General features: G+C 42.0%; 2 protein-coding genes across 4 annotated transcripts; one reads left to right on the top strand and one right to left on the bottom strand.

Annotated features, from left to right (window-relative positions):
- Nucleotides 1–237: 237 nt before the first annotated feature.
- On the bottom strand, nucleotides 238–16,831 carry SLC18B1 (solute carrier family 18 member B1). 3 transcript variants are annotated; one of them, XM_081907198.1, is made up of 14 exons: nucleotides 15,276–16,828; nucleotides 13,599–13,738; nucleotides 12,167–12,262; nucleotides 11,100–11,173; nucleotides 10,288–10,435; nucleotides 9,350–9,506; nucleotides 7,340–7,476; nucleotides 6,202–6,303; nucleotides 5,580–5,671; nucleotides 4,967–5,062; nucleotides 4,235–4,309; nucleotides 2,179–2,272; nucleotides 2,035–2,084; nucleotides 238–811 (listed from the first exon to the last, which is right to left on the bottom strand). In XM_081907198.1, the coding sequence occupies exons 1-14, from the start codon at nucleotides 15,307–15,309 to the stop codon at nucleotides 745–747; spliced, it is 1,362 nt and encodes a 453-aa protein (XP_081763324.1). In that variant the 5' UTR covers nucleotides 15,310–16,828; the 3' UTR covers nucleotides 238–744. The 3 variants fall into 3 exon arrangements, with proteins under 3 accessions (XP_081763324.1, XP_081763326.1, XP_081763325.1); XM_081907200.1 differs by lacking the exon at nucleotides 2,035–2,084 and having other exon boundaries at nucleotides 15,276–16,831; XM_081907199.1 differs by lacking the exon at nucleotides 15,276–16,828 and having other exon boundaries at nucleotides 12,167–12,258; nucleotides 13,599–13,725.
- Nucleotides 16,832–19,974: 3,143 nt separating this feature from the next.
- Nucleotides 19,975–24,788, top strand: RPS12 (ribosomal protein S12). The gene is made up of 6 exons (XM_081907236.1): nucleotides 19,975–20,083; nucleotides 20,246–20,291; nucleotides 22,161–22,277; nucleotides 23,202–23,304; nucleotides 23,872–23,973; nucleotides 24,701–24,788. The coding sequence occupies exons 2-6, from the start codon at nucleotides 20,278–20,280 to the stop codon at nucleotides 24,761–24,763; spliced, it is 399 nt and encodes a 132-aa protein (XP_081763362.1). The 5' UTR covers nucleotides 19,975–20,083; nucleotides 20,246–20,277; the 3' UTR covers nucleotides 24,764–24,788.
- Nucleotides 24,789–27,969: the final 3,181 nt, after the last annotated feature.

Here is a 27,969-nt window from a genome sequence, read left to right as displayed (position 1 = left end):
AATTTGACTTCCCCTTCCTTTCCCCTCTCTCTAAATCCCCCCACTAATCCACTCAGGGGGGCTACAGTGAGCCACCAGAACAGAACAGAACTGGGGTGTGTGGAGAAAGAGAAAAGGGAATGGAAGTTCAGTTGCACAAGCAAAAGGTTTTGCATCAATGGGATGATTTTGCTGGACACGAATCAATTTCTCAGACAATCAGTAATTTTCCGCATTCAGAAAAAAGTACACATAAAACAGCTTTTAGTGTTCTTTATTTTAAATTAGCAGGCAGACAAAAGTTTTAGGTCACAATATACCTTAAAAAGTTTCTAAGAATATTAATCTTTTAAAAAAATATCAGCAAAATGCCCTAGAACATTTCACACACTTTCGAAGAAACTAAGTTTATTGAGTGCTGACCATCGGTGAATTAGAGTACAAAAGTAGAGCATTACAGAACATATTTCACATAGTGGAATATATTATTTTCACATTGTGCAAAGTACTTTTGTCCACCAGACAACCTTGCTGCTCTCAGGTAGAACCAGCCCAAAGAGGTCTATCACACGACTGTCCAAAAACACAGGCATTCCCTCTAGAATCAGAATGCCACAGTACAGCGGTGAAGAACCTACAGCCCACCATGAGGCATGAGGCAAAGGTGGCCACCTTCAGTTGCTTGCTTGCTTCTTGCCTGTGTATCAAGCTCCTAAATTATCCATACAAAAGTAGCTTTAAACTGGCAGCAGGGAAGGTTTCCAGCTACGTTGCACTTGGCAGAAGACGAGCCCTTTCTTCCTCTGTGCCTGGAAGGTTTTGGGGACGGGATCTGCGCAAAAGAAGAAAGACAAGGTTCGACATGTTCTCAGCATCCACAGCAATATTAAAACAGAAAGGCGAAATAAATTTTTTAAATGCCCACAAAAAAATTGCCTATTAAAAGGGAAGAAGGCTATAGAGCTGCAAATGGATTTGTGTTGCTTCAGTGCGGTTTCACATTTTCCCTTCCTCTTTCTTTTGCAAAGCGTGATTTAGTCTTAGTGGCTGTGACGACACACACGGTTTCACTCACCACCACGACACAGCATTATTTGGACTTGAATGTGGGGGGGAATCAAAACAAGTTGTCACAGCTAATATGGCTAAGTGCCAGAGCTAAACCAGCCAATGCCTCAGTTCCAGGAAAAATCTCTCTCCCTGAAGCTGCCTTGAAGTTGCTGTTGGGAACTTCCCTCCTGTGGGAAATAGCAGCTTTAGATGAAAGATTTTGTTAAGTTGTGGGTGAACATAACAGACGACACAGCGATTCTTCAAACAGCTCTTGTTTGTTTATTCACAGGCCAGGACAGAACAGAACTGAAAGGCTCAGTCAGCCTGCTTATATAGATCTCCAGTACAACGTTATTGTAACAACTTTCTAAAACTATCCAATCACTGAACGTCACTTTCGATCCTTCATTTGCATAACTATCTACAATATCCCCTTGCTGGCCCAGGGTGAGAACTTCAGTACATAACAGATATCATCAGGATTATGCCATGGCCCCTATCCTGATCAGCTTCCCCCACCCCCAGCAGCTGTATTTTGATAGAAAACATAGCAGTGAGGGGGGTATCCCAGTTGTGGAATAGTCTTCTCACAGAGGCTCGCTCGGTTCCTTCTTCATAAGGAGGGTGCCTTTTTTTAATTCACCCAGGCCTTTGAAATCATTTGTAGTCTGGCTTCTGACTTATTGTGTATTTCTACTGCTGGGTCTCTTTTTCCTGTTAAAAATATTGTCCCAACTCAGCCATGAAGTTCCCTGGGCAACTCTGAGGCAGTTGTGCTTTCTCTCAGCCCAACCTACCTCACAGAGTTGTTGTGAGGATAAAATGGGAAGGGGCTTTGTTTGCTACCTTGAGCTTCTTGTGGGGGGGGGGGAGGTGGGCTATAAGTATAAATAAATAATTTTTAGTTTACAGCAAGCTGAATAATCCAGAAGTGTAGCAGGAAAGGCTTAACAATTTGCTCAAATGGTTCTTTGTAAGTTTAAATGAAAATAGTCACAGTACCTTCTTCTGTGCAAGGTCTCGTAGATATAATATAGTGCAAGAGCTAACCCCTGAAGAGAAAACAAATAGTATATTTGCAATGTGCCACACTTTCAGATACAAACGTAATAAAAGCTCATATCAAGAAAACACTGGTTTACATACACTTATCAGCGCAAATCCACCCTGTATGGCTGCAGCCCATTCAAAACCCAGCTTGTCGTTTAGAAATCCACCTAATGTTGGACCTACAAAAGACCTAGGAGAAGGAAGCGAAACACACATTTAACGTAGGTCTGAGAAAGAATGACCAATGCAGCTTGCACAGACTTTGCATTCCGGGTTATGATTCAAGGTGCTTTGAAGAATTTGCATCACTTCTTAAGAAAAGCTAATTGAAAACATCCCTTCCCCCCCAGTATGGGCCACTGGAAAGATCCCGGGTAATTCTGCCCCCTGCCAGAGCAGCAGCTGCTTACTATGCTCTGCAAGACAGGAGACCAGAAAGGTGTGGCTAGCCCAAGACATAATAAAAGACTGGTTTGCATAGTTAGTGCCCCTAAAAAAACATGTTGACAGCTCAAAACGTGTTGAGTTTATAAATTATTATTACCTTAGTCACACTTAGTTCTCGATGGGACTTCACTTAGTCAAGAGTAACTTTTCACATGGAGCACCAAAGTGCAATTAACTTATCATGGATTGAAACCTAGATTTCCAATAATTTTTTCCAGTCTTCTGAACTGGTACCCTTCCCGCCCTTATCCTCTGCTCCATGTCACCAATCACCCCTGGATCCAGATAAATTATTTTACCTAGGTTCACATCCACACCACACACTGGTGGCCAAAATTGTGGAAACCTTTTGGGAAAAGTGTATTTCCGAGGTTCGATGGCTCATAACACCCGATTGGCTCTCTAAACACTCGTGCTCATTGGCTACATTCAAATGAGGGAAAACTACTGCATATCAAACTAAGCAACTTGTGCTTCCTTTTTCTTTTGATAGAATACAGAAAATTGAACAAACTTTGTTGCATGACATTCTTCATTAAATTATCTTTCCATTGAATAATTTCATGGTATTACTCCAAAAAAAAGTGGCGTTATGAGCCACCAAACCTCAGAAATACTTTTTTCCCAAAAGGTTTCCACAATTTTGGTATATTTAAAGCACATTTTTACCAATCAAATAGCTATGGCTTCTCCCAAATAACCCTCAGAGCTGCTGTTTCCCCCTTATAGAGCTATAATTCCCAACACCCTTAACAAACTACCGTTTCCCAGGATTCTTTTGGGTGGGAAAGCTTTGCGCTTTAAATTTAGGTTGTGGGTGTGTCCTAGAATACCTAATGCCACCACAGAGTCTAGAAATGCATGGGCGCAACCCAGCCCCCAAAGGGCATAACAGGGTGTGCCCCTAATGAAACAACTATAGGAAAGGGTGACCTGGGCATGCCCCCCTTCTGCCCCTCCCCTTGGTCAAAACAGTTCTGCGTTCTGAGCTGTGCTCGTGGTCAGTTGGATCAAGTCCAGTATCTGTTTCTAGAAACAAAAAGGTCTTTTGAATTATTTGAACAGAGGCTTAGAAATGTGTGCTAAGAGTCTGAAAGGGTCCTTATTTTTACTTGTATGATTTCCCCTCTAGTTTCTTCCCCATTGTCAATATACACAGCCAGTGCTGGATTTACGTAGAAGCCTAAACAAGCTATAGCTTAGGGCCCCACTCTCTTGGGGGCCCCAAAACATTTTAAGGGGGAGGGGAAATTGGATGTACATTTCCAAAATAGAAGATAAAAAACAAATAAAACAAAATAAAACCTACACACAGCAACAGTGTTTTGTGTAAGTAATGGGCATATATAGAATATTCAGCACAAAAAATGGCGACAATTTGTTGTTGACAAAGGACAGGTGGACATATAAAGGGCCCCATTACCTTCGGTAGCTTGGGGCCTCATCATACCTAAATCTGGCCCTGCATACAACACTCACATTCTTATACAATGAATATTTTGGGGGTTTTCTCCAATGGAACTCTTATTTATGTAACCCACGTAAACTCATGTTTTGTACTCACCCCACCCCCACCCCCAAATCTACTGAGACCTCTCCTCCTGTGAGTGATCAGGGTTGCTTTGGTTCTGTAAGTATCAACACACGGAGAAGAGAGGAGGTCATGGGAGTGCAAATGATAGGCCATCCATGACCTTCTACATACCCAAGTGACCATACTGCGCTGAAGAGTCCAGATACCAGGCCTAACAAGCTTAATCCTTCCTCAAAACCGTTCTCACTGCAGGACAAAAGGCAAACAAACAGATAATTTCCAAAGGTACCAACTTTTCATTCTGAAATGCAAGTTTTGGAGGTCTGCAGCTTGGAAGACAAGTCATAGAATCGCAAAGTAGCAGCATCCAAAACAGACCTGCCTTGGCTTTCAAAGGCAGATGCAATCTTCCCTGCAGGAAGAATAAAGGAATGAAGTGCTGTCTCTTCAAAATCTTCTCTGCGTCCATGAAACCACATGTCATTCTGTAGTGAGACGTGGTTGTGGCAAGCGTAAGGTACCACACTGGTACTCCACTGGGGAAAGGGTTCATTAGCTCAGGGGGGGAGGCCGTTGTTCTAAAAAAATAAAAGCACTGCCATCATCTTAATTCATATGTTATCTTAGCTTTGCACGTGAAATGGGGTGGAGAACCTGTGGTCATTTGGACGTTACTGGGCTGCAACTCCCATCATCTCTGAACTTTGGGTCATATTGGCTGGGAGTCCAACAACATCTTGGAGGAACAGACTCTCTGCCTCTCAATATAAAGTTTCCTGGCACAGACCTATAATCATCAAAGGAATTCACTACAGAACAAGGGAACCCTATTCCAATTAGCTTGCAATGAGCTGTCAAAGAATAACATTTTTTTTCAAAGTGTATGGAGAGACGATAACTTACTATGCATGATTGAGCATTTCAGGGAATATCGGGATACCGCTCATTCCAAGGGAAAACCCCATCAGGACCAACATTAGAACAAAGAGCCAGAGTTTGCTGGGGGAGGGAAATCGAAATCCTAAAATAAGTTGAGGAAATGGTGCAACATTCCTCATTTGGAGGAAGGTACTGGATATAGATTTAATAAATAAAAAAATAAGCAAACAAACACTTCATTATACCTTTAATTAATATATTAACATTTTTTAGCATTGGCAACATTTCTTTTATAGGAGTCCCTCGCCCCTCCCCAATTGTAGTATTAATAATAATATATTCTGCCAACAATGTGTGTTAGTGACTTTTGCTAAATTGCTTTATATAAAATTAAAAACACACACTCTTTTCACACTCTTTTCTTGGCAGAATAAACAGCAGCCTGTGTACAGGCTGAATAAGGTGATAAGGGGACCACATATGTAATGTTAGAATTCAACAGCTTTTGGATACAAAATATGAATATTTGAGGGCAGAACATACACTGCCCTGCTTACTGATTTCTGAATAAGTTGGAAAGCTTCAGAACACGGGCAAACTGCCATTGCCAGAGACACATACATCAAGTGTGCATTACCTTTCGATGTGCAAGATGGGAGCTGGTCCTAACATAAAGTAGCATAACGCTGTCAGTATGCCTCCAAAAATCATTAGCCATTTCCTTAAGTACTGCAAGAAACAGAGAAGTGGAAGACTTGAATTTTGTCAAAATAACTACATTTGAATTCAACTGAGAGGAGGAAAAATTATGTACTTTATAAGTGTCACTTCATATTTTCTAAGGGAGAACAGTGACATTCAGGACAGGCTGTGATGTACAAACAAAACCAGCATCCAGCCTCATACTTTGAGATGGTCTTTGGGATTGATGGAGTCATTTCAAAACTGGTTGGTTTTCCAGCTTTCTATTGTCACTGCAGTTTTTACCCATTAATTTAAAGTTTTCCCTGTTCATTTGTCTAAAGGGGGCATCTGCATTTTGCAGAGGTTCCAGGACCTAGAACATTCACCAAAATCTTACATAATGGGCAGTGGGATATGGCTTGGCTGAAATGGGCACCAGGCACCACTGTTTCTACCCATAGTGAGTCCTGTAGGGTTGGTTGTGTTTTGACTTCAGAACAGGAATTTCTAATTATGAAGCCTACTGAACTTTAATCACTCTATAATGTAGAATCACAGCAGGATTTTGAACTCACCGGGAATTTATCACTGAGAAAACCAAGCAATGGTGAAGATAAGGAATAGGAGAGTGCTAGTCCCAAGAAGACCAATCCCACATAACCAGCAGGCAATTTGAACTAGAAAAAGAAAGCAGATTTTTTGATATTTCATAAAAATAGCATCTGACTCTCAGTAAAGTTCATTGTTGCAGGAGGGCAAAGTTAGATTTACAAGCAATATATTCTTATGCAATTCATACACACACAAACAAACAAACAAACAAACATAAAAATGAAAAGGCAACATTTCTGCATTTTTTAAAAGAAAAACTTGCAACTTTTTTAAAAAAACTACTTTGGGGGGGGAAATGGGGGGGGAGGGCAAAAATCTGCATCCCACCCCCCACCCCAGTTTTCCCCCAGGCCTTCCTATCTCTAACCTCAACAAAATTGAACAAAATGAAAAAGTTCACTGGTAGAGAAATGGGCTCTTATTTAGAAGTGAAACAAGCCCCAACAGTTTAATATTTTCAGTGTTTGCTGAATACTTTTAGTTTTCTCCATGATTAGTCTATTTAATCTCTGCATTTAAAGAATCTTATTTTTTAGTTATAAGACTCTTTTATCATTGGCATGATGTTTCACATTTTATTTCTGTACACCGTTCAGATATTCTTTGTGTCGGAAATCAAACAAATTATACTGGAACACAAAGCACAACTTTGTTATGAGTAACAGATTTATTTATTTTTAAACCTAGTACTTTAAAAACAAAAATAAAGCCAAACAAAAATTATTAAGGGTTGTTATCTGCCTAAGGATGCAGCAGAAAATTGTATTCGTGTTTATTTCACTTAGGCTTTAGCATTATGAATGCTAGGAATGTCCACTAACTCAATTAACTTGGCTCCACTTTGCAGTTATAGAGAGGAAGAGCTTGTCATCTGCTCACCTGGCTGAGCTCTACCTGCAGCACTGCATTTCCTACTCCACTACTTCATCTGGCCTTAAAGCTACAAGACAGCAACTGCCATTAGGACACCTCTTGCAACTGACCCTTATGAAATTCCCACCAGGACCCTCGCAAAATTGACAATCTTATACAATTTTAGTTGATTTTGATAATTTTAGATAAAGCGTTTGTATGAAAGGCTTTCCCCCCAATTGCACCTACCTTTTTCAAGACAAATAGTGACATGGTAGGATCCAGAAAGCTCAGGCATCCACTCAGTGTGAACATAGTTAAACAGAGGAAAATAACTTTTGGAAGAACAACAAGCTTCCAGAATGAATCTTTGCTAGGAGTGGAATCTGTAACAAGACAAAGAGTGACATTTTGGGCAGGTTTATTTTAATCACACTCGGTATGAATAACGTGTTACAGAATGGGATAGGGCCCTGCCCCAAAGGAGCATACAATCTTTAAAGTTGACACTGGGAAAACAGAGGATGACAAAGGAAAACAAAACTCCTGAGCAAAGTTAGCAGTCATGGGGAAAGCATAGAGATTGTCTTATGGATCCCTAACTGATTAGAGACCAGGAAGCAGAAAGTAGAAATAAATGGAGTGGAAAGTTCTTGCAATAAAGAGTGAACAGTGCGTCCCACCCCCACCTGATCAATACTCGTAGGCACCACTATTTTTTATATTGCTCATAAATGATGTAGACTAGAGGAAGGAAGTGAATACTGTGACAGCCAAGTTCATTGATGACACCAACTTATTGGAATAGCAAAGAGCTCCGAAAGGATCTCTTCGCCCTAGGGGAATGAACATTAGAATGCTGGCTCAATGCAAACAAGAGCATACTGGGGCACATTTGGGCAAAAAATATCCTAACTTCATACATATATATCAAGGATCTCTGAGGTGGAAGTGATTACTAGGAAAGCAATCCTGGGGTTGCGATGGCTAGTTCAATGAAAACAGAGCTAATGTACGGCTGCAGTGAAAAGGGCAAATTCCACAACTGGGATCATTAGGAAAAGAATTGAAAGCGAAACTGCCAATATCTTGACTTGGGCCAAACAGGTTTCTCAGGCTTTCAAAATGCTACCAAAACCTGCATCAATTTCATCTCCAGCTTTAAGGCACTTCAAAAGTATCACGGAAACACACAGAAAGCCACTACCTGCAACACCCAAAGGGACTTTTTACTACACTTCCCAAATCAGCTGCATCTTCTCCTTTCCAGTACTGTCCTGTCCTTTGGTAGGGAAAATAAAGCAAAGCTAGCATTCAGGATAGACTGGAAAAACCCTCCTGAGTATGGATGTTTTGGGGGGTTTTTTTATTTGCTATTATGTTATGTATTTTGTGTTTTATACTGTGATGTTTTGATGAAGAATGGTATATTCTTGTTATTTTATTTTTATAATACACAGGCACTGTAATATAATAAATAAATAATAATAATAATAATTTATTATTTATACCCCGCCCATCTGGCTGAGTTTTCCCAGCCACTCTGGGCGGCTCCCAATCAAGTGTTAAAAATAGTACAGCATTAAATATTAAAAACTTCCCTAAACAGGGCTGCCTTAAGATGTCTTTTAAAGATAGGATAGCTGCTTATTTCCTTCACATCTGAAGGGAGGGTGTTCCACAGGGTGGGTGCCACTACCGAGAAAGCCCTCTGCCTGGTTCCCTGTAACTTCACTTCTCGCAATGAGGGAACCGCCAGAAGGCCCTCGGCGCTGGATCTCAGTGTCCGGGCTGAATGATAGGGGTGGAGACGCTCCTTCAGGTATATAGGACCGAGGCCGTTTAGGGCTTTAAAGGTCAGCACCAACACTTTGAATTGTGCTCAGAAACATACTGGGAGCCAATGCAGATCTCTCAGGACCAGTGTTATGTGGTCCCGGCGGCCACTCCCAGTCACCAGTCTAGCTGCCGCATTCTGGATTAATTGCAGTTTCCGGGTCACCTACGTGGGGCTCCACATAGAGCGCATTGCAGTAGTCCAAGCGGGAGATAACTAGAGCATGCACCACTCTGGCGAGACAGTCTGCATGGCGAGATAGACTGGGCACAGCTATTACCACCACCAGTATTACCACAGGTGAGAGGAAAGTTTCCTACATTAATGTGTGGAAAAACAGGCTCCAAGAGACAATCTTCACAGTGGAGAATAGGGAAGTTCCAACCCAATTCGAACTGAAAGGCAATAAAGATACCACTTACCATATTTTGGTAAGAGGAACATGTTCAGCGGCACCAGGATAAGCACTAGGCACCCAAGTACAATGAAAGGGACTTCATAGCCAAAAGACTGGTATAAAAAGCCACCGAGAGGCGGGCCCAGCACTAGTCCCAGTCCAGTAAAAATTTCAAGGCTGCCCTTAAAAAAAGAAAGAAAGGACAACAATGACATCAGATCAGGTGGCCTAATTGGTGCAGCAGGAGAGAATTAGTGATAAGTACAAATTTCATTAGCATCAATGAAGTGCTAAGTTTTGCTTCTATGAATGTATTAACTATTTTCCTCCTTGGCTTATGGAGCGTTTGAGTATATATAAACCTTTAATCTCTTTTTTAAAAAAATAAATCTTTACCCCAATGCCAAAGCACAAGCTTGTTTTCTTAAAGTAAAAGGGGGTGGAGAGAACAACAATATTGGTCCAAGGATACTAAAGCTAAGCTCACATGGTGTAGTGAAAGCTATTATATACTATCATCTAGTCATGATTTTTTCTGGTTTGGTGCTATCAGCATTCAGCTAAAAGGTCAGCTCTTAAAGCAACAACACAGACCTGCCTTTGTAGTTTAGTTACTTGTGATGGTCATGCAAAATTAAAACATCATGATCTTAACATCCCTTACCAAATGAAACTTTCCCAAGTTAATTTCAGTGTATTGAGACGACACCCAAGATGTTATTTGTGTGATGCAGGTCTCCTAGTCCCAAGAGGTCCCAAGAGCATCTGAAGTGTTAGAACTTCTGCTTCACAGCCAAAAGGTCACAGGTTCAACCCCTCCCCCCTTTTGTCTCTTCAGACCGGGATGGAAAAGACTACAGCCCAGAACCCTGCAGAGAATGCTGCCACACATTTAAAGCAGTATCATGCCACATTACCTATTAACTGTGATTACTCAAAATCAGCTACGGGCTTCATACATACCATAACTGTAGCAATGTTGTTGGGGAAAGCCTTTGCTAGAATAGAAAACGAGGCTGTTATGGCTGCGGCAAAGCCAATCGCGTCCATGGCTCGAACTACAAAACACAATCCTATGAATATCGGCCCATCGGGTGCTCTGTCCAACATCCTAAAATCAAAAGAAAAGTTAATGCAGCTCCTAGGCCTCTTATGCATAAACATCTAGTACAGTGCTCTCGTATAATAGACATGTTGGCAAGGCCCTCTTGCGTAAGTAGCGAAGGCTGCACCTTATGGCAAGTATTGGGTCAAATCTGCCCGGCAAAGTTGCTGTCTACAGTGAATCCATAAAAAATATCTGAGAAAAGAACTGCAATTAAGCAAAGGTTGATAAGTTAGGAGCTGCTTTGAACAAGACATCAGGCATCAACGAACAGACCCAGAACCAATTTACATTTCCACTTTTTGGGATTTCAAAGGGAAATGTACTTTGGAGTGAAGCAGAATCCATATCCACTTCTTGAGCCTGTGTCCTTTTGTATGTAAGGGTTAGGAGCTGCTTTGGGTAAAGCATTTAAGTAATCTTTTGGATCATACAAACGATGTATAGATTTGTATTTCTTAAAGCATGGAAAATTTAAAAATGCAGTTCCAATAATGGCCAAAAATATAAAAAATATTAACAGATGCTATATCCTGCCAAATATATAAGGTCCAGGAGAACAGCAATGGTTTAGGCCCTAGCTTACTGAGTTGAAGTCTTGTATAAAGTACTTTTAATAATTTTTATTTTTATTTTTTTAAGATGCATCATAATCCCAACACACACTCACCCAAAGAGAATTGTGGCAACTCCAGAGATGAACATTCCAGCAACAAACATAAACTTTGCACCAATCTGTACAAGCTGTAAATTACAGAACAATAAAGTTATAGTGCTTCTGCAAGTTTTATAGAAGTTTTAGTACTCAAATTTACTGTTCTTCCTTCAGTTTTTTATGAAAACAAAATTAAAAATCTGTGAGCTTAACGTCTGCCCACTCTACAGATTTACATCCAGCTCATTATCACACCTAAAAATATTCTAAATGGATAAGTGAATTAACCTACTTTCACAACAGCAAATTAACTGTTACAACACTCTTTGCTGCTGCTACTTTCCATGCTGCACCACAGCACTACCATTAGCTAATAAATCCACTGCAGTAGTCCAAATACAAAGGTCAAGTCATCTGTCCAAGAGGGGATCACAGGGGGTGAACCTGCCACAGCTGGAAAAAGGCACTCCTAGCCACCAAGGCTACCTGAGCCTCCAGTGACCATGTTGGATCCTCCCAAGGTATTCTGTCCAGGTGACTACAACCCTGCCCAGAACAGGTTGCCTTTATACCTCCTGGACTCAAGATCTCGCCACACATAACACCTGTGTCTTCTTAGGATTCACCTTCCATTTATTGTCCCGCATTAAGTCCATCACCACCTCCAAGAACTGGTATAGCAGATGGTGGATGAAGCTCTATGGGAGCACATTGCTTCAAGCCACATGTCTCTTCATTGTCTGTACAATTCAGGATAATGGGTATTAGGCTATAGTGACCTGGATTCATTGGGTGGTATGAATTTTACAGACCTCCTGTCTCATCACATTCTGGGATCTGCTGAGAGGACCTTTCAAATGAGACAGACTGAAAGGTATTCAAAGTAACGACTCCATAAGCATGGAAAACCCTTCCCTTTAATTTATGGCAATTCATTTAGGAAGCCTGAGATTTTCTAGATGTGTTCGAACACCTTAGTAAGGATGTACACAGGCAGGAGTTTAAGATAGTCAAATGAAAATGACATTGCTCTTCTGAGGATATTCGAAGCTTACATTATGGAAATTGTCAAACATACTTACATACTTTCCCATGATCAAAGAAGTCAAGAAGTTGAATAAAGCAAAGCATCCAAAAATGAGTCCAACTACAGTGTTACTAGCACCTTTCTTTTCTGCCTTAAACAAGAAAAAAAGAGGACTCAGCTACACAGATGCTACAATGAAATGCTTTAAATGTGTTGCAAAGTGTAATATACAAATAGTGAGCTATGCAAAATTCAATGTATTTTTAAAACTTTTTTTAAAAAGCATTTTTACAGCGTTTTTATGTGTGTGTGGATTCCACCAGAGAAAAGGTTTCCTTTAAACACAATGACTTGGGAAAAAAAAATCTATGTCAAGCCAGAAATACTGGCAGTTAAAATGGCTTAATTGTTACAAAACGTTGCTGGGGAACATTGGAATTCCAATTCAGAAGTCTCTCAAGTCTCCCTTAGTATTGACAAGGAAGTCCAAAGAAACACAGTAGCAGAACAGCTGGCTTGCTGCTGAACAACCCTGTGGTTGTGGATCTATGAATCTCTACACCAAATGAATGGGGGGGAAGGGAGAGAGAGAGAGAAAGCAAAATTCACATGAGCAGAACTTTGTAACAGACCTGCAATCTACCAGGCACTTAGCCAAGGTGTTTTATTTTCTGAAGAAGAGAATGTGCCCTGCACCTAGTCATGGAAAGAAAACAAAACACCACACCACATGCCCCATCTCTGCTTATACGGCATTTGTTATGTATGGGTTCAAAGCTGCTTCCCACACTGCATTTTATACACAGGGGTGTACGAATGCACCTACACGAAAAGTAGAAATCTAAATATTTCCTCCCACTGTAGAAAGGTGTTGGTGGGAGAGGTCTCTGGGAAGAGGTCTAGCAGAGCAAGGATGGGAAATCTGCAGGCCTCCAGAAGCTGTTGGACTCCCAACTCACATCAGCCCCAGAGAGCACGGCCAATGGTCAGGAACTCAGATGACAACATTTGGAGGGCCACAAGATCCCCAACCCTGGTCTAGAGAGTTCACAACCCTTCAAGTATTATCCATGACAACAAATGGCAAAAAGTGCCTTCAGACACTTCCCAAACAGAAGATTTTAAAAATTTATGGGTAGAGGAATTGTATTCACCAGCAACATTTTGCAGTTTATATATTGGGATTTCTTTACATCGAACACCACAGCACATTTTCCTCTCTAACCTTCTCTTCCTCCCAACCCTCCTTGTATTCCACCCTTACTTTTTATGCTTCTAATTATATAGTGTTTCCACCCTCATTTTTCCTTATTTGCAGTTCAATGGAAAATTGCAAGGAAAAAGCCAATTTTTAAAAGACGATGGGAAACAAGACTTTTGTTAGACATGTTGCTGGACAAAGTGTCATCAAGCAATTCTATCAAAGGTTTCATTTAAAAAGTTGTAATGATGTAAGCATTGGATTGCCAAGTTGTATATCCATTTACCTCTCTTGGGAAAAAAGGTCCGAGGATTGAGTAGCAAATCATTGAACTGAAGTTGATAGATGCTGTAGCTACCAGTATAAATATCTGTTCTTTAGAGAGCCTTCGGGATTCTTCAGTTGCCACCTGTGGTATGTCATTGTCTTAGAAGGAAAACAATATATTTCTTAGAACGTAAAAAGCAAGATAACGTATGACTTTAAAAGTAGAAACAAATACATGTACAGTTTTCACAGGTTAAATTAGAAATATTAAAAAGTTCAGATTTTTCAAGAGTCTAATGCAATTCCCTTTGATCCACTTGCACCCTCAGAGTCCAGTAATCTTGGCCAACATGCTAAATAAACTTGTGCTAAAAGGGTAGAAATAAGAAACTTATTAAGTTGTAAAGCACATATTAGGTTGTATTTTTGTACTAGCCTGAAAATGTCTTCTAGTATGATCAAGAACATACAGTTTAAGATCCACATGCTTAATTTGCTAAGAGCTTTTGAAACTCAAGTCATAGAGATATTTCTTAACAAACATGGTGAGCTGGAGATTATCCTTGAGGTACTAGCTTTAAGTTTGACATTGGAAAGGAGAATGCATTTCTATACATGCATTTTGTCCAAATTTGTAAACTCTTCCATTCAAAAGACCATTTCTTGCAATATTTATAGTACAATGCTATTGCAGAAAGCAGATTAATATACTGTATGAGAGTGGGGAGAAATGAAGAGACAAAACCTGGGTTTGACCTTTGATTAGCCACACACGCTGGTTTATTCCATAACCTACCTTTCCGGTTTGGTTATGTGGATAATGTATGAAAGAACCACCCTGAGCTCCATTGAGAAAGGACCACACCTAAGTCTAATAGTACAGTGAAATAAGCAACATGTGCAGGCTAGCAGTACAGGGGTCTAAAATAGCTGTACCTTGTTACCTTCATGTTCTAATGTAAGATAAGCCCACATGCAATTGCAGTGTCAGTGGGTGTGTCCTACTGTGATTTAATAATTTTTTTTCAGGGAGACTTGTGTCATTTCTACTATTCAGATATCTTTACACACTCAAAACTTAAGACACCCCCTTTTATTCACATCTTGGGGAATAAAATTGGAAGGAGTTGGCTCAGGTGGGGGAAAGTAACAGCCTAGTGCTATGTACGTCTACTCAGAAGTAAATCCCAATGAGTCAAATGGGACTTACTCCCATGTAACTGTATAGTTAGGTAAAAAGGCAGAAAGTCAAATTAATGAGATGTTGAAAGGAAGCCTGGCACAAAGTAATTAGCTCTCTAGCAACATATATTTACCAGAATAAAACTGCCCCGTCATTGTATATAACTCCACATTTTTTTAAAAAAAACACGGATTAATTGTTGGGATTATAGCCAATTTACCTTGTTATTTTTGTTTTGATTATCTTATTTGGAGTGTAGTATAGCAAAAGGCTGCTAAAGCATAACTAATTGCATGCGAGCTGCGACCCTATCACCCTTACTTGTGAGTAAACTCTAAAACCAGTGGGATACATTTCTGAGTAAATCAACTCGCTATTAGGATTCAAGTCAACTCGCTATTAGGATTCAATCCCTCCCGGGGATTTGGAGATAGGGAGCGCGGGGAGAGGGAAAGAGACCTCTCGAAGCGAGGCTAATCGAAGAGCAGCATTTCCGAGCATTTTTACACCCACCTGGAAGCTCGCCCGTCGCTTCGGGGCTGCCCATTGGAAAATAAGGAAAAGGGAAGAAAAGGCTGGATGCTGTAGCTTCAGGCAACTTCCTCCCCCCGCGGGAAAAGAGCGATGGCTCCCCGGGTTTCCACAAGTAACAACCGGATCTTCCCAGCAAGGAGGGGCAACGACTTCAGCTGCTGCGACCCAGTAGGTTCAAGCCCGGGGCATCCACTCGGCAGAATGGTTTTGCCGGGCGGTAGCGAGGAAACAGCTTCGGAAGCAAAGCGGCGCCGAACTCTGATCCCGCTCCGGATCCCGGCAGGCTTCACTTCGGTTAGTTGAAAGCTGCGCTCGGAAGTTGCCTCATCCCGCAAGCTTTCCTCGGGGTGGGGGCTTTTTAAAGGCGTAAAACTTCCTCCTCTGGTTCAGCCACGGGTACTGTTAGTCTTAGAGCCTGAGGCCGCTGGGAGTTTTAGAAGTGACCCTGCAGCTGAAAAGAGGGGTTTTTTCGTTTTTAATGACTTAAGACATCCGTAAACTGTCTTGCTGAAAATCTGATGGAGCTATTTCAGTGGGGCTAACTTGGCTGCGACTGCAAGCATGTCTGATTTCGAAGTGAGACCCATTGAAGTCGATGTATCTTACTCCCAGGTACGTGGGTGTCTCCAACTCCCAAGGTGCAACCGACCCATTCGCGACAGTGATGTAAGCAGCTCATCTCTGGTTTCAGTGGCCATTCAGAAATGTGATTCCCTCCTCTGGAAGCAGCCAATGTATTTCAATGGCTATTTTTGCATGCCTCTGGGCAGGGGGTGAGGGGGTGGACGTGTTGACCACAGAATAGTAAGAAAGCTAAAACAGACCTCATTTCTTCTATATGTGAAGCATCTCCAGCAAATGTCTGAACTGCATTGTGGAAAACTACCTAGGATGGAGCGCTCATACGGAAATGTGGGCAACTTGCCTCTCTGTGGTTTCAGCCCAGGAGCAGTTCAAACATTTGTATTCTCAAAAGTGCAATGCACATGCTCTCTGATTGCCATTGTAATTCTAACCAAATGGTGTTGAGTCCAGCCTTGAACCCACTTCATCAATGAATTTTGTTTCCTCTTCCATAAATGTAGGAGCAGAGCTAAGTGCTGTGTTTTTCATTTCATGATGGCAACACACCTCTAAGTCTATATGGCAAAAATGAACTTTTAATCAATGCAGCCAATTTGGCTTCGGAATCAAGGCAGCTTCCCCACCCCATTTACAAAACATCCAGCCTTATAAAAAGTTTGCTCACTTCAGTTTGCTCACTATTTTGTGATATTTTGGTTGGTTGCACTAAAATAATTCTGGGATTTTCCAGAATAAATGTGTTAGCTTAAGACTTAGCTATGCATGTTTCAGCCTCATTAGTGTGTATTTTTCTGTCTCTCTAACAAAAGCTCATTTATTTGGCACACAGACTATTGCACCAAGAGTTGATATCACTGACCTTTGCTGTGATGTAAGTGATATTGCTTCACTACACTGCTGCTTAGGAGTGGCACCTAGGACTTCATACACACACACACACACACACACACACACGTATAATGTATTTAAATTTTCAGGCCTAGAATGGTTGGCTTACTTCTGCAGTTATAGATGTGTACAATTTACTCACAGTGGAATAAAGTTTTTTTAAAAAAATGTGTATCTTTGTAGGATTCATTTCTTGGTTTTAAAATTCCCAACCCTGTAATTGGGCTGTTTTATTTTCCAAAGTCCTGTCATCAAAATGCCTTGCTTCAAAGTGAGTGGCAGGCCTTTAAACTAATATCTGATGTACCAGGTTCTTGAAATGGGGAGGGATGCTCTCCCACTTCTTTTCAAGCATCTCATTTCTTTTTGAGCAGCTGTAATTGTGTCTGGTATAACTTCACCACCCCACCTCCTTCAAATCCAACCCACTTGCATGCTAGGCTTTTAAGCTGCAGCATATGTTTTTTAAAGTTACTGCTGAACATGAAACAAATTAAAAGATTCAGCTTTTCAGTAGAGAAGAGCAATATTCCAAGTATGGCTGTTTTCCATCACAGATAGACAAGAAAAGAAAAGAAAGCCAAAGATGTTAGTGGAAATAAAGTAATGAAGACACTTGGTGGAGATTCAGAGGTTATCAAGGGCATTAACTCTCTCTTAGTTTTCTCTCTAAAGCAAAATATGGTCACTAGTATTCCAAGTAATGCTGTGCCTCATTAACATAATGGAAGAAGCAGAAATTCAAAACTGCAAGGTCAGATCAGAAATAGTTAATTGCTTATTCTGTATCACTGACTTTAAAATCAAAGGCAGAATTGTTATTGATAACTTGTTAAGGTCAGTGTGCATTGGAAGTTTGCATAGGCGCCGACTCCATGGGGCTTGAGGGGGCCCGAGCCCCCTCAAAAATTCGTTTGGGGGGGCTCCGCCCCCCCAATAATCTCTGGCGCCCCTCCAGCAGAGCGCCATCGCCGCCCCTCCCCCAGCCCAAAATGCACAGGGAGGGGCGGGCTGCATGCCTCCTGCCCTCCCTCCCGAGCAAAAGCTCCACCCAATTTCCTTTGGAGCTGATTAATAGGCGCAGCACGCTCTCCCCTATTCGCTCACGAGGAGGCGGCGCCACTTTATTTGCATATTCATGAGCTTATTTATTATTCATGAGCTTTCCCGAGCCCCCCCAATATTTTTTATAAGTCCGCGTCCCTGGAAGTTTGTAGGGATTAGGTTTGTTTTTTATTCTGTGTGTATTGCTGTTAGCCAGCTTGAGCATCTTTGGAATGAGAAGGATAGAACTATTATTATTTAAAATAACTTGTTACCAGAAGCAATTTGGTAATTTTAGACTCTGCATTAACTGACCTTCCAGCATGGGCGTAGCCAGGCTTTTTGTGGGGGTGGGGCAGAATTGACGTGATTGGTCAGTTAGTTAAGTATTTCTATTTCTTCCAGAGGGTCACCCCTTTAGGTGGCCATGTGTGTTCCAGAGTGTGGTAAGCCAGCCCCATTTGGGGAGAGTCCTACTCATTCTGCTGGCTGGACATCTGCCCCAAAATCATTATATGATGGATCAGGAAATAAGAGCTGCCTGAAATACTGAACACACTTACTTAAAGCAAATTGCATTGAAATGAATGCTCCTCTGTCCTCCTGATGTCCAAGATGACTTAATACAAAGGAATACAATGAATGATTTGCATGGTATATGCGTTCAGTGGTTTACCAATACTGTACCAGGATGCCTGTGTTACCAACAACTGTTTTGTGAATTATAACTGCCTATTGCATAATTACCATTGACTACACTTTCCTTGCTGGTATGTTGTAAGTTGTCTTGACTATCTTTTAGAAAGGTAGGATATACTTCTTGATAACAAATGAACATGTCACTCAGAGGCTTTTAAGAATAAAAAACAAAAACCTTCCTATTTCATGTGCAGTGTACTCAAATGTTTCCGCCTTTCTAGCACAATGTACAGTACACACACATTGTTTCTTGTGTGTTGCACTGGATCCTGCCATCTCTGCTGAGCACACGATGCGGTCTACTTTTGCTACTTGGATAATCTAAATCTTAGTCCAGCAAATCCATTCGTTCTGGATTCTGCGTAGGGCATTCCACAAACGCCCCAAGCAGCCTTTGGGAAGTGCCAAAGCTACCACATGTGGCAGTGATGTGGCCAACTTACGACTACACCATTCAAGTTAAATGTTTTGTCTGCGCTTTTTAAAAAAACAAAAAAACCTCAAAAACTTCTCTCAGCCAACCACCAGTATAAAAATACGGTCTTTGGCAAAGGTCCATCTTTACAATCCGAGCCCCTCCGGCCAATCCCCAGCTGGCGCTGCAAGGAGCAGTGGGGCGCCTCTCTTGCCATTATCTCGGGACTCTTCTTCCCCAAAGACCCGTTCCTACACCGGCTTAATCTACCCAAGAGACCCCGAAAGAGCCACAATAAAAGCGACTCTTGGCGAGGAGGAGAGCGACCCAGGAGGGGCGTCTCCGCAGATCCGACTCTCCTCCGGAGCAGAAGGAAGAGCAGCAACAGGGAGCCTCGAAGGCGGGCAGGTTTAGCAGCCCTGCCCCGCATTCCCACGCCTCAGCGCCCCACATGGCAAGTGGAGGGTCGCCAGCTGCGAGGAAGGCGATTTCGCCTTTCGGTTGCCGGAGCCGCCCTCGGAGAAGCGAGAAGGCAAGGCTCCGGCTCCGGCAGCAGGGAGGCCTCGGAGGGACTGCTGGAGAGCAACAACCAAGAAACTCTTTCGGGTTGTGCTTAGCTCCAGCCTGGTTTGCCCGCCGGTGCCTTCTGAATGATTCGGTGGCTTTTTTGTGTGTGTGTTTTTGTCTATCCAGCGTGGAGAATTAGGCAGCCTCCTCCTCCTCCTCGCGCAGTATCCGCCAAGAAGTCGCGCCCTGCGAGGGAGAGAAGCGCTGTGTGTTTGCACAGCGAAGCTGGAGGCGGAGCAGGCACGGCGGGACTCAGTGCCTCGGTGTAGCACGCCCAGCCGCTGCCGCCAGCCGGGAAATATGACGGGCAACCCCCCGTGTGCATTTATAGCACCGGGGCGCTCCTCTATATAAAGGCAAACTGATGATTCGCTCAGCGCAAACCGCAAGGTCTCCTAAGGAACTATCGGCAACGGCTTTAACCTCCGTTTGTTTTTCCGCCTCCGAGCAGGCGAAATGGTCGGACGCCTAAAACTGCAGGCGCGTGCGCGGCTGCGCGGAGAAGGAGAGCGGGGTCCTCGCGGCCTTAAATAGGCGGGCGGGCTGCTCCGCCCCTTCCTTTTCACCATCGGTTCGTGGAAGCTGTGAGGTGGGTGCTGCGCGTGTCGGGTCTCTCTCTCTCTCTCTCGCCCCCTCCCTTGTTTCTCTTATTTATCGGGGGGGGGGGGGAAGAAAGACGACTCTCTTTATTGTTCGCTCCCTCTCTTTTTCTGCCGCTCCCCGTTTAACAGGCTCCCTTCTTTTCTTTCAGCCACCCCCCGGGCGGGAGAGTCACCACCAACCATGGCCGAGGAAGGGTAAGTGCGAGCGGACGGCGACGGGGTTGGAGCGAGACCTCCTTCTCTTCCCCGATTCCCGGGCCCCGCGCGGGGACTTCGCCTTGTGGCTGCACGTGGCCGGGCCCAAGTTGCTCTCCTCCTCGCGGCCGCTTGAACCACGTGCTTCGCGGAGGCCCCGCAGAGCCTTTCTCCTCTTCCCGCCCCCCTCCGGCCGCTTTCAGATAACTGGAATATGGCGCTTCAGTGCAAAATAGGCCACTCCGACCGTGTTGCGGGAGGGCCTGAAAGTTTGCAGGAAGAAAGTTTCCGGTTCTTTCCTCTTCCTTGCGGACACCTGTGCGCGCTCGCACCCTATTCCTCCCCTCTCCGCCCGAATCCGGAGTCTCCATGCGGTGAAGGGAGGGGGTTTTTTTTTTTTTTTTTCTGGACGCCAATGTGAGATGGGGAGGATGATGGGGAACTGGACGTCTGTAAATATTAATTTGATTTATCGTGGGATCCCAGCGGAGCAGCAAATGGTCCTGGCAAATTTCACAGGGGTTTTTAGCCTGCTGTGCAGAGACTCGAAAGAGTCCCGTGCCATGTAGACTTCACTGCTATTGCCATTATGACAGCATTGATTCTCCAACGTGACCTTCCTTCCTATTATAATTTCAATACAACCATGTAGTACCCTAGGAGTGCTAGTTTGGTGTCACTCCATGCCTTTTTCATTGCCTCTTTATGTTTTAAGGATAAAGCTGCACTAAAGTCTGCAAAACTTTATCCCAGAATATTTATTAGTGTTCTGGGTTGTAGTTGGCTGTGTTGATATGCTCCTTACAACCCCATCCCAAACCTCAGTTATTAGTGATACATCTCCAGTGTTTGCCTTATTGCCCTTTCTACCACATACTAAATTCTCAGGATGCTGTTTTGCTGCAGTCAGCAGCTTCATGGGTTGCAGTATGCAGAGTGGAAAAGTTGGAATTGTAACTTATGAAACAATACTTATCACCTCCATTAATTCATTTAGACCTCATTCTTTTTATGTCCTTGATCAGCTTAAAATCAGCATTGTGCCTCATAAGCTGCAGATCAGTGAGGTTAGCAAGCTTGCAAGTAACAAAAACTCCATGGCACATTATTTTTAAATTGTGCATACACAATTTAAACAGATTTTATTTGTCTGGTAGTGTTGCTTACTAAACAAGGTGGTGTGCAAACTTAATATTGGTTCTGTATTACCAAACATTTAAAGTTGTCAGTAATTTAGGAAATTCAATTTTAGGAGCTTCTAGGAAAGAACAGTCTGGGAAACAAAAATACACATTGTGGCCATATGTAGAATATTTCATACAGTTCTGGTAGCTCTTTCTCATGAGATCATAGAATTCAAAAATATTCAGGAAAGTGCAACTAAGATGAACAAGGACAGACCTCCCCTATAAGGAAAGGTGTAAGGTGCTGTTGCTTTTTGTTTCAAAAAGATACCCAGAAGTAGTCTTTTGAAATTCTCAGTAGTTTTAATATACATAAGAAGACACTGGTATTGCCTGCCACACTAAAACCCAAATTGTCAATGAAAATGATATTTTGGAGTAGCCAGGAGGAACTAGAATGCCAAAAAGTGCACTGTTATAAGTAAGTTGTTTTTAGAAGTTCTAATTGTATTGTTTAAGTATTAGACATTTGCTGCTCTGGGGTCTGTTAAGAAATACATGCATTTAACAAATTAAGCCATGACCTTTTGTTCAGATTTGTGCAAAAAAAATCTTTTTGCTGTAGCAGTGTTTGGGTACAATGTATGTCCAATTCCAGATGTTGATTTAAGTGCCATGCCAGTTCAAAAAGAACGTTGGTGAGATGAAGCAAGTTCATGTTCTTCTGTGACTTCTCATTTGCTAGCATTGCTGCTGGAGGTGTAATGGATGTCAACACCGCCCTTCAAGAAGTGCTGAAGACCGCACTTATCCACGATGGCTTAGCCCGTGGAATTCGTGAAGCTGCCAAAGCCTTAGACAAGTAAGTGCTGGATGTTAACAGTATGTGTGCCTCCATGTTGGAGTTTGGTCGGCCATTTCCTGTAAGAGTGAAAAGAAAATTGCTCAGGGTAGCTTACAATAGTAAAAAAATCCTTCTATCCTGTAAAAATGATTAAAATACAACCACGGCAGAGACCACAAATAAAACTTAATTAAAACAGCATATATTTAGCAGGTAACAGCCTGCTAGAATAAAGACATATTCACAAATTAGTGAAAGACGGCCAGAGAAAGAACTTCTATGGCTTGCAGGACAAAAGTGTTCAACAGTTTGAGATGAGAGCTACAGGTTTTGAATGATGACTCTCTTAAAAAGTCGGATACCCCTTCACTCTTACTATGAGTGAGAATAATAGTCTGACAAACCTGTACATATAGATTGGTTTTAAGAGTAGGAGCCACAAATAGTCTAGCAAGGTCATGGTGGTGGGAGTAATATGGCAAAAGCACCCAGTGTAGTTTGAAAAATTATAAATGGTTGTGTTAACATTACTCGTAACTAGATAAATAAAACACATCAAAAAATCTGGACTAAATTGTTACTGATGGGGCATCTGGTACTTTAAACTACACTTAAATTGCAGCAGTGGTATGAAATTCACTAGTATACTGGTTGTGCAGTTACTAACTTCAAAGTCTAAAGAAAACAAAAATACTTTTTATGATCCATGACTTTGATCCCAATTTTCCTCATGTGTCTTGAAAAGAACACACAGCAAGAAATTCCCTGTTCTACTTCCCCAGATAATGTCCTATTGATTTGTGGACTAATGAGAATGGTTTGGGGAAACTGCAGGCGGGGAGTCAGTGGAATTTGGCCTCTCTGGGCGAACAGAAGAGCAACTAGGAATTGGATCTTTTTTCTGTAGTCCACTGTGTAACTAATAATGGTCTATTGTTTTAGACGCCAAGCCCACCTTTGTGTTCTCGCATCCAATTGTGACGAGCCCATGTATGTCAAACTGGTTGAAGCACTTTGTGCTGAACATCAAATCAACCTGATAAAGGTAATGATTATGTACATCTTTTAGATTGATAATTGAATGCAAAAGCTGTTTTGCTTGTTCAGTAAAATATTTTCTACTGAATGTAGCATCTAGATCTGGCATAAGCAAACTCAGCCCTCCAGATGTTTTTGGGACTACAACTCCCACTATCCCTGACCACTGATCCTGTTAGCTAGGGATGATGGGAGTTGTACTCCCAAAACATCTGGAGGGCCAAGTTTGCCTATGCCTGATCTAGTTCAGTGTTTCCCAACCTTGGGCCTCCAGCTGTTTTTGGACTACAACTCCCATCATCCCTAGCTAGCAAGACCAGTGGTCAGGGATGATGGGAATTGTAGTTCAAAAACAGCTGGAGGCCCAAGGTTGGGAAACACTGATCTAGATGCTTGACTTTTTAAGTACTGTTCATGCTGTACAGTGATGATAACTTGGCTCCCTCTACTGAGACTTGTGAGGAGAACAACCACTAACGTTACCCTTTATTTCTGAGTGTACAGCTTCCATGATTTCTGTGCTTACCATCTTATTTTGAAGGCAGTACTAATGGAATATAAAAATCTTTGACAGGTTGATGACAACAAGAAGCTGGGTGAATGGGTAGGTCTCTGCAAGATCGACAGAGAAGGAAAACCCCGTAAAGTTGTGGGCTGCAGTTGTGTCGTTGTCAAAGTAAGTTGATGAAAGTGCTCTTTTTAAAAAATGGGTACATATTTTAGAGCAGTTTTATTCGCTAAGTGTTTTATTGTGCCTTTACATACTGTTGCCTACATTTTGGTCTCAAATTGCAGCTCTTGAGGTTGATTAGTCCAGACCTGAATGTCTTAACTATTATCAGCATAACAGTTAACAGCAAAGAAGCACACCACTTGCTGCTTTGCTAGTGTTTGAAGAGAAATAAATTTTTGGTTAGCGCCAGTGGTGGGTGAATGAGAAATTGGAATGAGAAACTTTCTGCATGTGGGAATATTGAAAGAGAAGCAGTTTCCCTACCCATACAGTTAACTGATGTTTTGTTGCTCTTTTAATCTTCTAAATACTTGCCAAATTTAAACTGTGCACCTCATATTTCTCATAAGTAAAACATTTTAAATGGTGGTTCTGTAATGGTGCACAAACTGATTATTTGTTCCCTTTCTTGTTTAATGAGCAACACTGCCAGCTGGATAAAATCTGCTTAACTTTCAAGTGTTCTGCAGAAATGCAAACTATTGCTGGCAATAATAAAGCCAGGGTACGAGCCTTGAAGACTAGGTAGTCATTGAGGTCCCAATAAATGGCTACATTTTGGTTTTTAAATATGGGTTCACTTTATTTTACTGAATGCCCTGTTTTTAGTACCCCAAAATGGGCTCTGACGTTTGTCTTATTGTCTTATTAATGCATTGTCTTATTGTAGGACTATGGCAAGGAATCTCAGGCCAAAGATGTCATCGAAGAGTACTTCAAGTGCAAGAAATGAACCAATAAAATATATTTGCGCCTGAGAGTGTTTGTGTTTTGCTGGTCTTTAGATAGATAACCTCCCCCTCCCCCAATGGAACTAGTTGGTCTCTTCCCATGGATTAATTTCTAAAGTACTGGTATACGTTTTGGAACGGTAATATTGTCTGCCTCAATACAAGGAAAATTGAAGAATGGAGTGATTTGAATTCTATGTCATATGTTCATGGTTATTGTGTTCATTCTGGACTTTAATTATGTAGAGGGGCTACAGATAGATTACTCCCATTTTCTTCCTGGACAGTTTTGTATGTATGTAATCATAAGTCAATCTCAATAAGTATATTGAGAAACCATAGAGGAAGCAGCTTGAATCAGATTATACACAATGCTGTCTCTACTTGCAGACATGTTTGAGACAGCTGGTTTGAACACTCTTTGAAACCACCCTCCATTAAATAGGCACTTTAGAGAGCCTTGTCTTCCTTTTTGATATGGAGGTCCCATGCCATGCTGGGGTGTATAAGTTGAACATGTGCTAATGAAAACCCAGTCAAGGAGCAAACCAGTCCAATAAGGTCGTAATTGCTGCCATATTGCTCAGTAGTGGAAGTTTCTGGACTAAAGCTAGGTTATTGGCCTTGGGTCTTAGCTGGGATACCAATTTAAGATGGAAAAAGTGCAGGTGCTGCCATCTTTCAGGGGGTGGTTGGCGCCGCCACCTTTGGTCACATTGGACCCTCTGGTAGGGGCAGGCAGTGCCTGCTCAGCCAATCGGAGTTGGGCTGGGAGCCTGTTTTAAGGGGGCAGCCACACAACACTAGTTCCCTGCACTTTGCTCGGAAACAAGCTCCACTGAGTTCAACAGTGTTTGGGTTTAATGGTGGTATTCCCACATAAGTATGAATAGGACTGCAAGCATGGTCTGTTAAGGTTCTCATAAGAGTCTTTGCAAAAAAGAACAAATGTACTGAGACTATAGGTTTAATGGGCCAGAGTCCATTTTATCAGATGAATGTACAGAAAATAAAGGATTTTTTTTTAAAAAAGTGATGCAAGAGAGAACAGCAGGTATGTCCAATACAGAGCACACTGTGGTGCTTTTTTACATGTGCTGAGAGAGACATTAAACTTGGGTTTGTGCTGAAGCACAAAATGGTCTCTGATGTCATTTCAGAAAAACGCAGAAACGGCATGCCTAGGATCCGTGCTCATTGCTCCAAATGACGGCGCCATTTTAGCTGCTCCCAGCTTTTTCTACTGTGGTGTCAGCAACTACCTGGGTATCCGTATCTCACGTTTTCCCATAGCACGCAAAATTAGGATGTTACCAAGGTGTTGTGAACCCTTGATATCACTGCAGTAATTCGACAGGTCAGCAGAAAGATTTTAATATTCCTGCTTAGTTCTTGCCAAGATCTCTCAACGTGGCTTCTTGCTTGGCATTTTGAAACTGGATGACTAAGGTTTGCGTTTTGTCCCTTATGCAAATTGTACTGAAACAGGAGTTCAAGTTGCCAGTGTTCCATGAGAGCTGAATGTCTGCAGAGTAACTTCCAAAATCTATCATGCAGACAGATCTTTTCATTTCACATTCGGATTTCCCAATATAATACACTGATAAGTTTTGCAGTTGCTCCAGTGGCAAAGCATCAGGGACTGTTGGCAAGCAATCAGTAGACTGGGTAAGCACTTGGTTGCTGGTTCCAGTCATTCCTTTTAAGCTACACTATATCCTTGCCAATGAAGGAATACACAATGTGGTAGTAAAAATGCACTCAAATGCTTTGCACAGTAAAGGTAAAGGACCCCTGGATGGTTAAGTCCAGTCAAAGATGACGGGTACGGTGCTCATCTCATTTCAGGCTGAGGGAGCCGCCGTTTGTCTACAGACAACTTTCATGTGGCCAACATAATGAAACCACTTCTGGCGCAACAAAACACCCTTTACCTTCCTGGTGCAGCGGTACCTATTTATCTACTTGCACTGGCATGCTTTCGAACTGCTAGGTTGGCAGTAGCTGCGAACAGAGCAAAGGGAGCTCATGTCGTGGGAATTCAAACCTCCAAGCTTGTGGTTTAGGCCACAGTAGGTTGCCTTTACCTGCTAATTACCAAATGGTTGTCAGTGGTCTATGGAGGGCTTATGAGTGGAGCATCTCTTTGGCCATCTCCACCTGTTGGGTGTTTTTCAAATGCATATGCTGGTATTTGATTAAATTCATTGAAAAATGGATTGGTCAAGTCTGAATGGCACCCAGTTATTCAGGGTGTTGAAAACGCAAGCAGACTGCAGGAAGCTCCAAAAGGATGGATGAGCAACAGAATGGCCCATACGTTTTAATAGAAAGCAACAAAATGCAAATAGCAGGTATGGAAGTTTATGTGAACTAATGTCTTTACTATAAATAATTTAAAAATCTTTCTTCAAGATCTCCTGTTTGCAAGTTAAGGGGAAACATTACACTACATTTTCTAGTGCCCCTCATACGCTACAAAACATTTTAAAAGCATTTTGCTTTTTTTACTTGCACAGTTTTGCAAGTCATGCGCACATTCATTAATCAGAATGTAGGTTACCCCAAAGCAAAACCTTAAGATTGAACTAAAGCTTTGTAAGGAGAAATATAATTCAGCGCTTGTACAAATTTCATGATGTCTAGGTGCTTTCAGAGAAGAGCCAATTATGCTTTATCTTCATTTTCATTTTTTTTTGGCTCAGACATGACCCGTCTCATTCCAGCCGGTCTGTTGCCATATGTTTCAAACATGCCAACATCCTTAGCATAAAAAAGCTGAAATTTGATTACCTTTCATGGAACGTTTAAAATTACAACCATCAGTTGATATTTTCCTTTCTTTTCTGGACCACTTGTAAGCTCTGTATTCCTTGTATGGGTATGTTTTGTTACTTGAAATATTTATAAAAAATAGAGAAGCTGGAACAGTGGTTGAATTTCTGGTTTCTTCCAGCATTGATTCATTTCAAGTAACAACCTTGTCTGCAAGTTTCCGATTAAAAATCTTGGACTCGTCTAGCGGTGACTAGATTTTTACAGTATATCTGGTGAGACTAGCCATGACAGGTTGCTGTCATTCTGTTAGGCAAAACTTGCACACAATTAGAGTAGGTCCCTTGATTAGACCTCCAGGTTGTGTGGGCACACAACCAAATTGCTTGCCAGATGCATATAGTGGAGTTTTTACACATTACCAGAGTACCCT

This window comes from Podarcis melisellensis (assembly GCF_964234715.1).
Source record: "Podarcis melisellensis genome assembly, chromosome: 3".
NCBI classification, from domain to species: domain Eukaryota; kingdom Metazoa; phylum Chordata; class Lepidosauria; order Squamata; family Lacertidae; genus Podarcis; species Podarcis melisellensis.
This window is presented reverse-complemented; position numbering and strand designations above follow the sequence as displayed.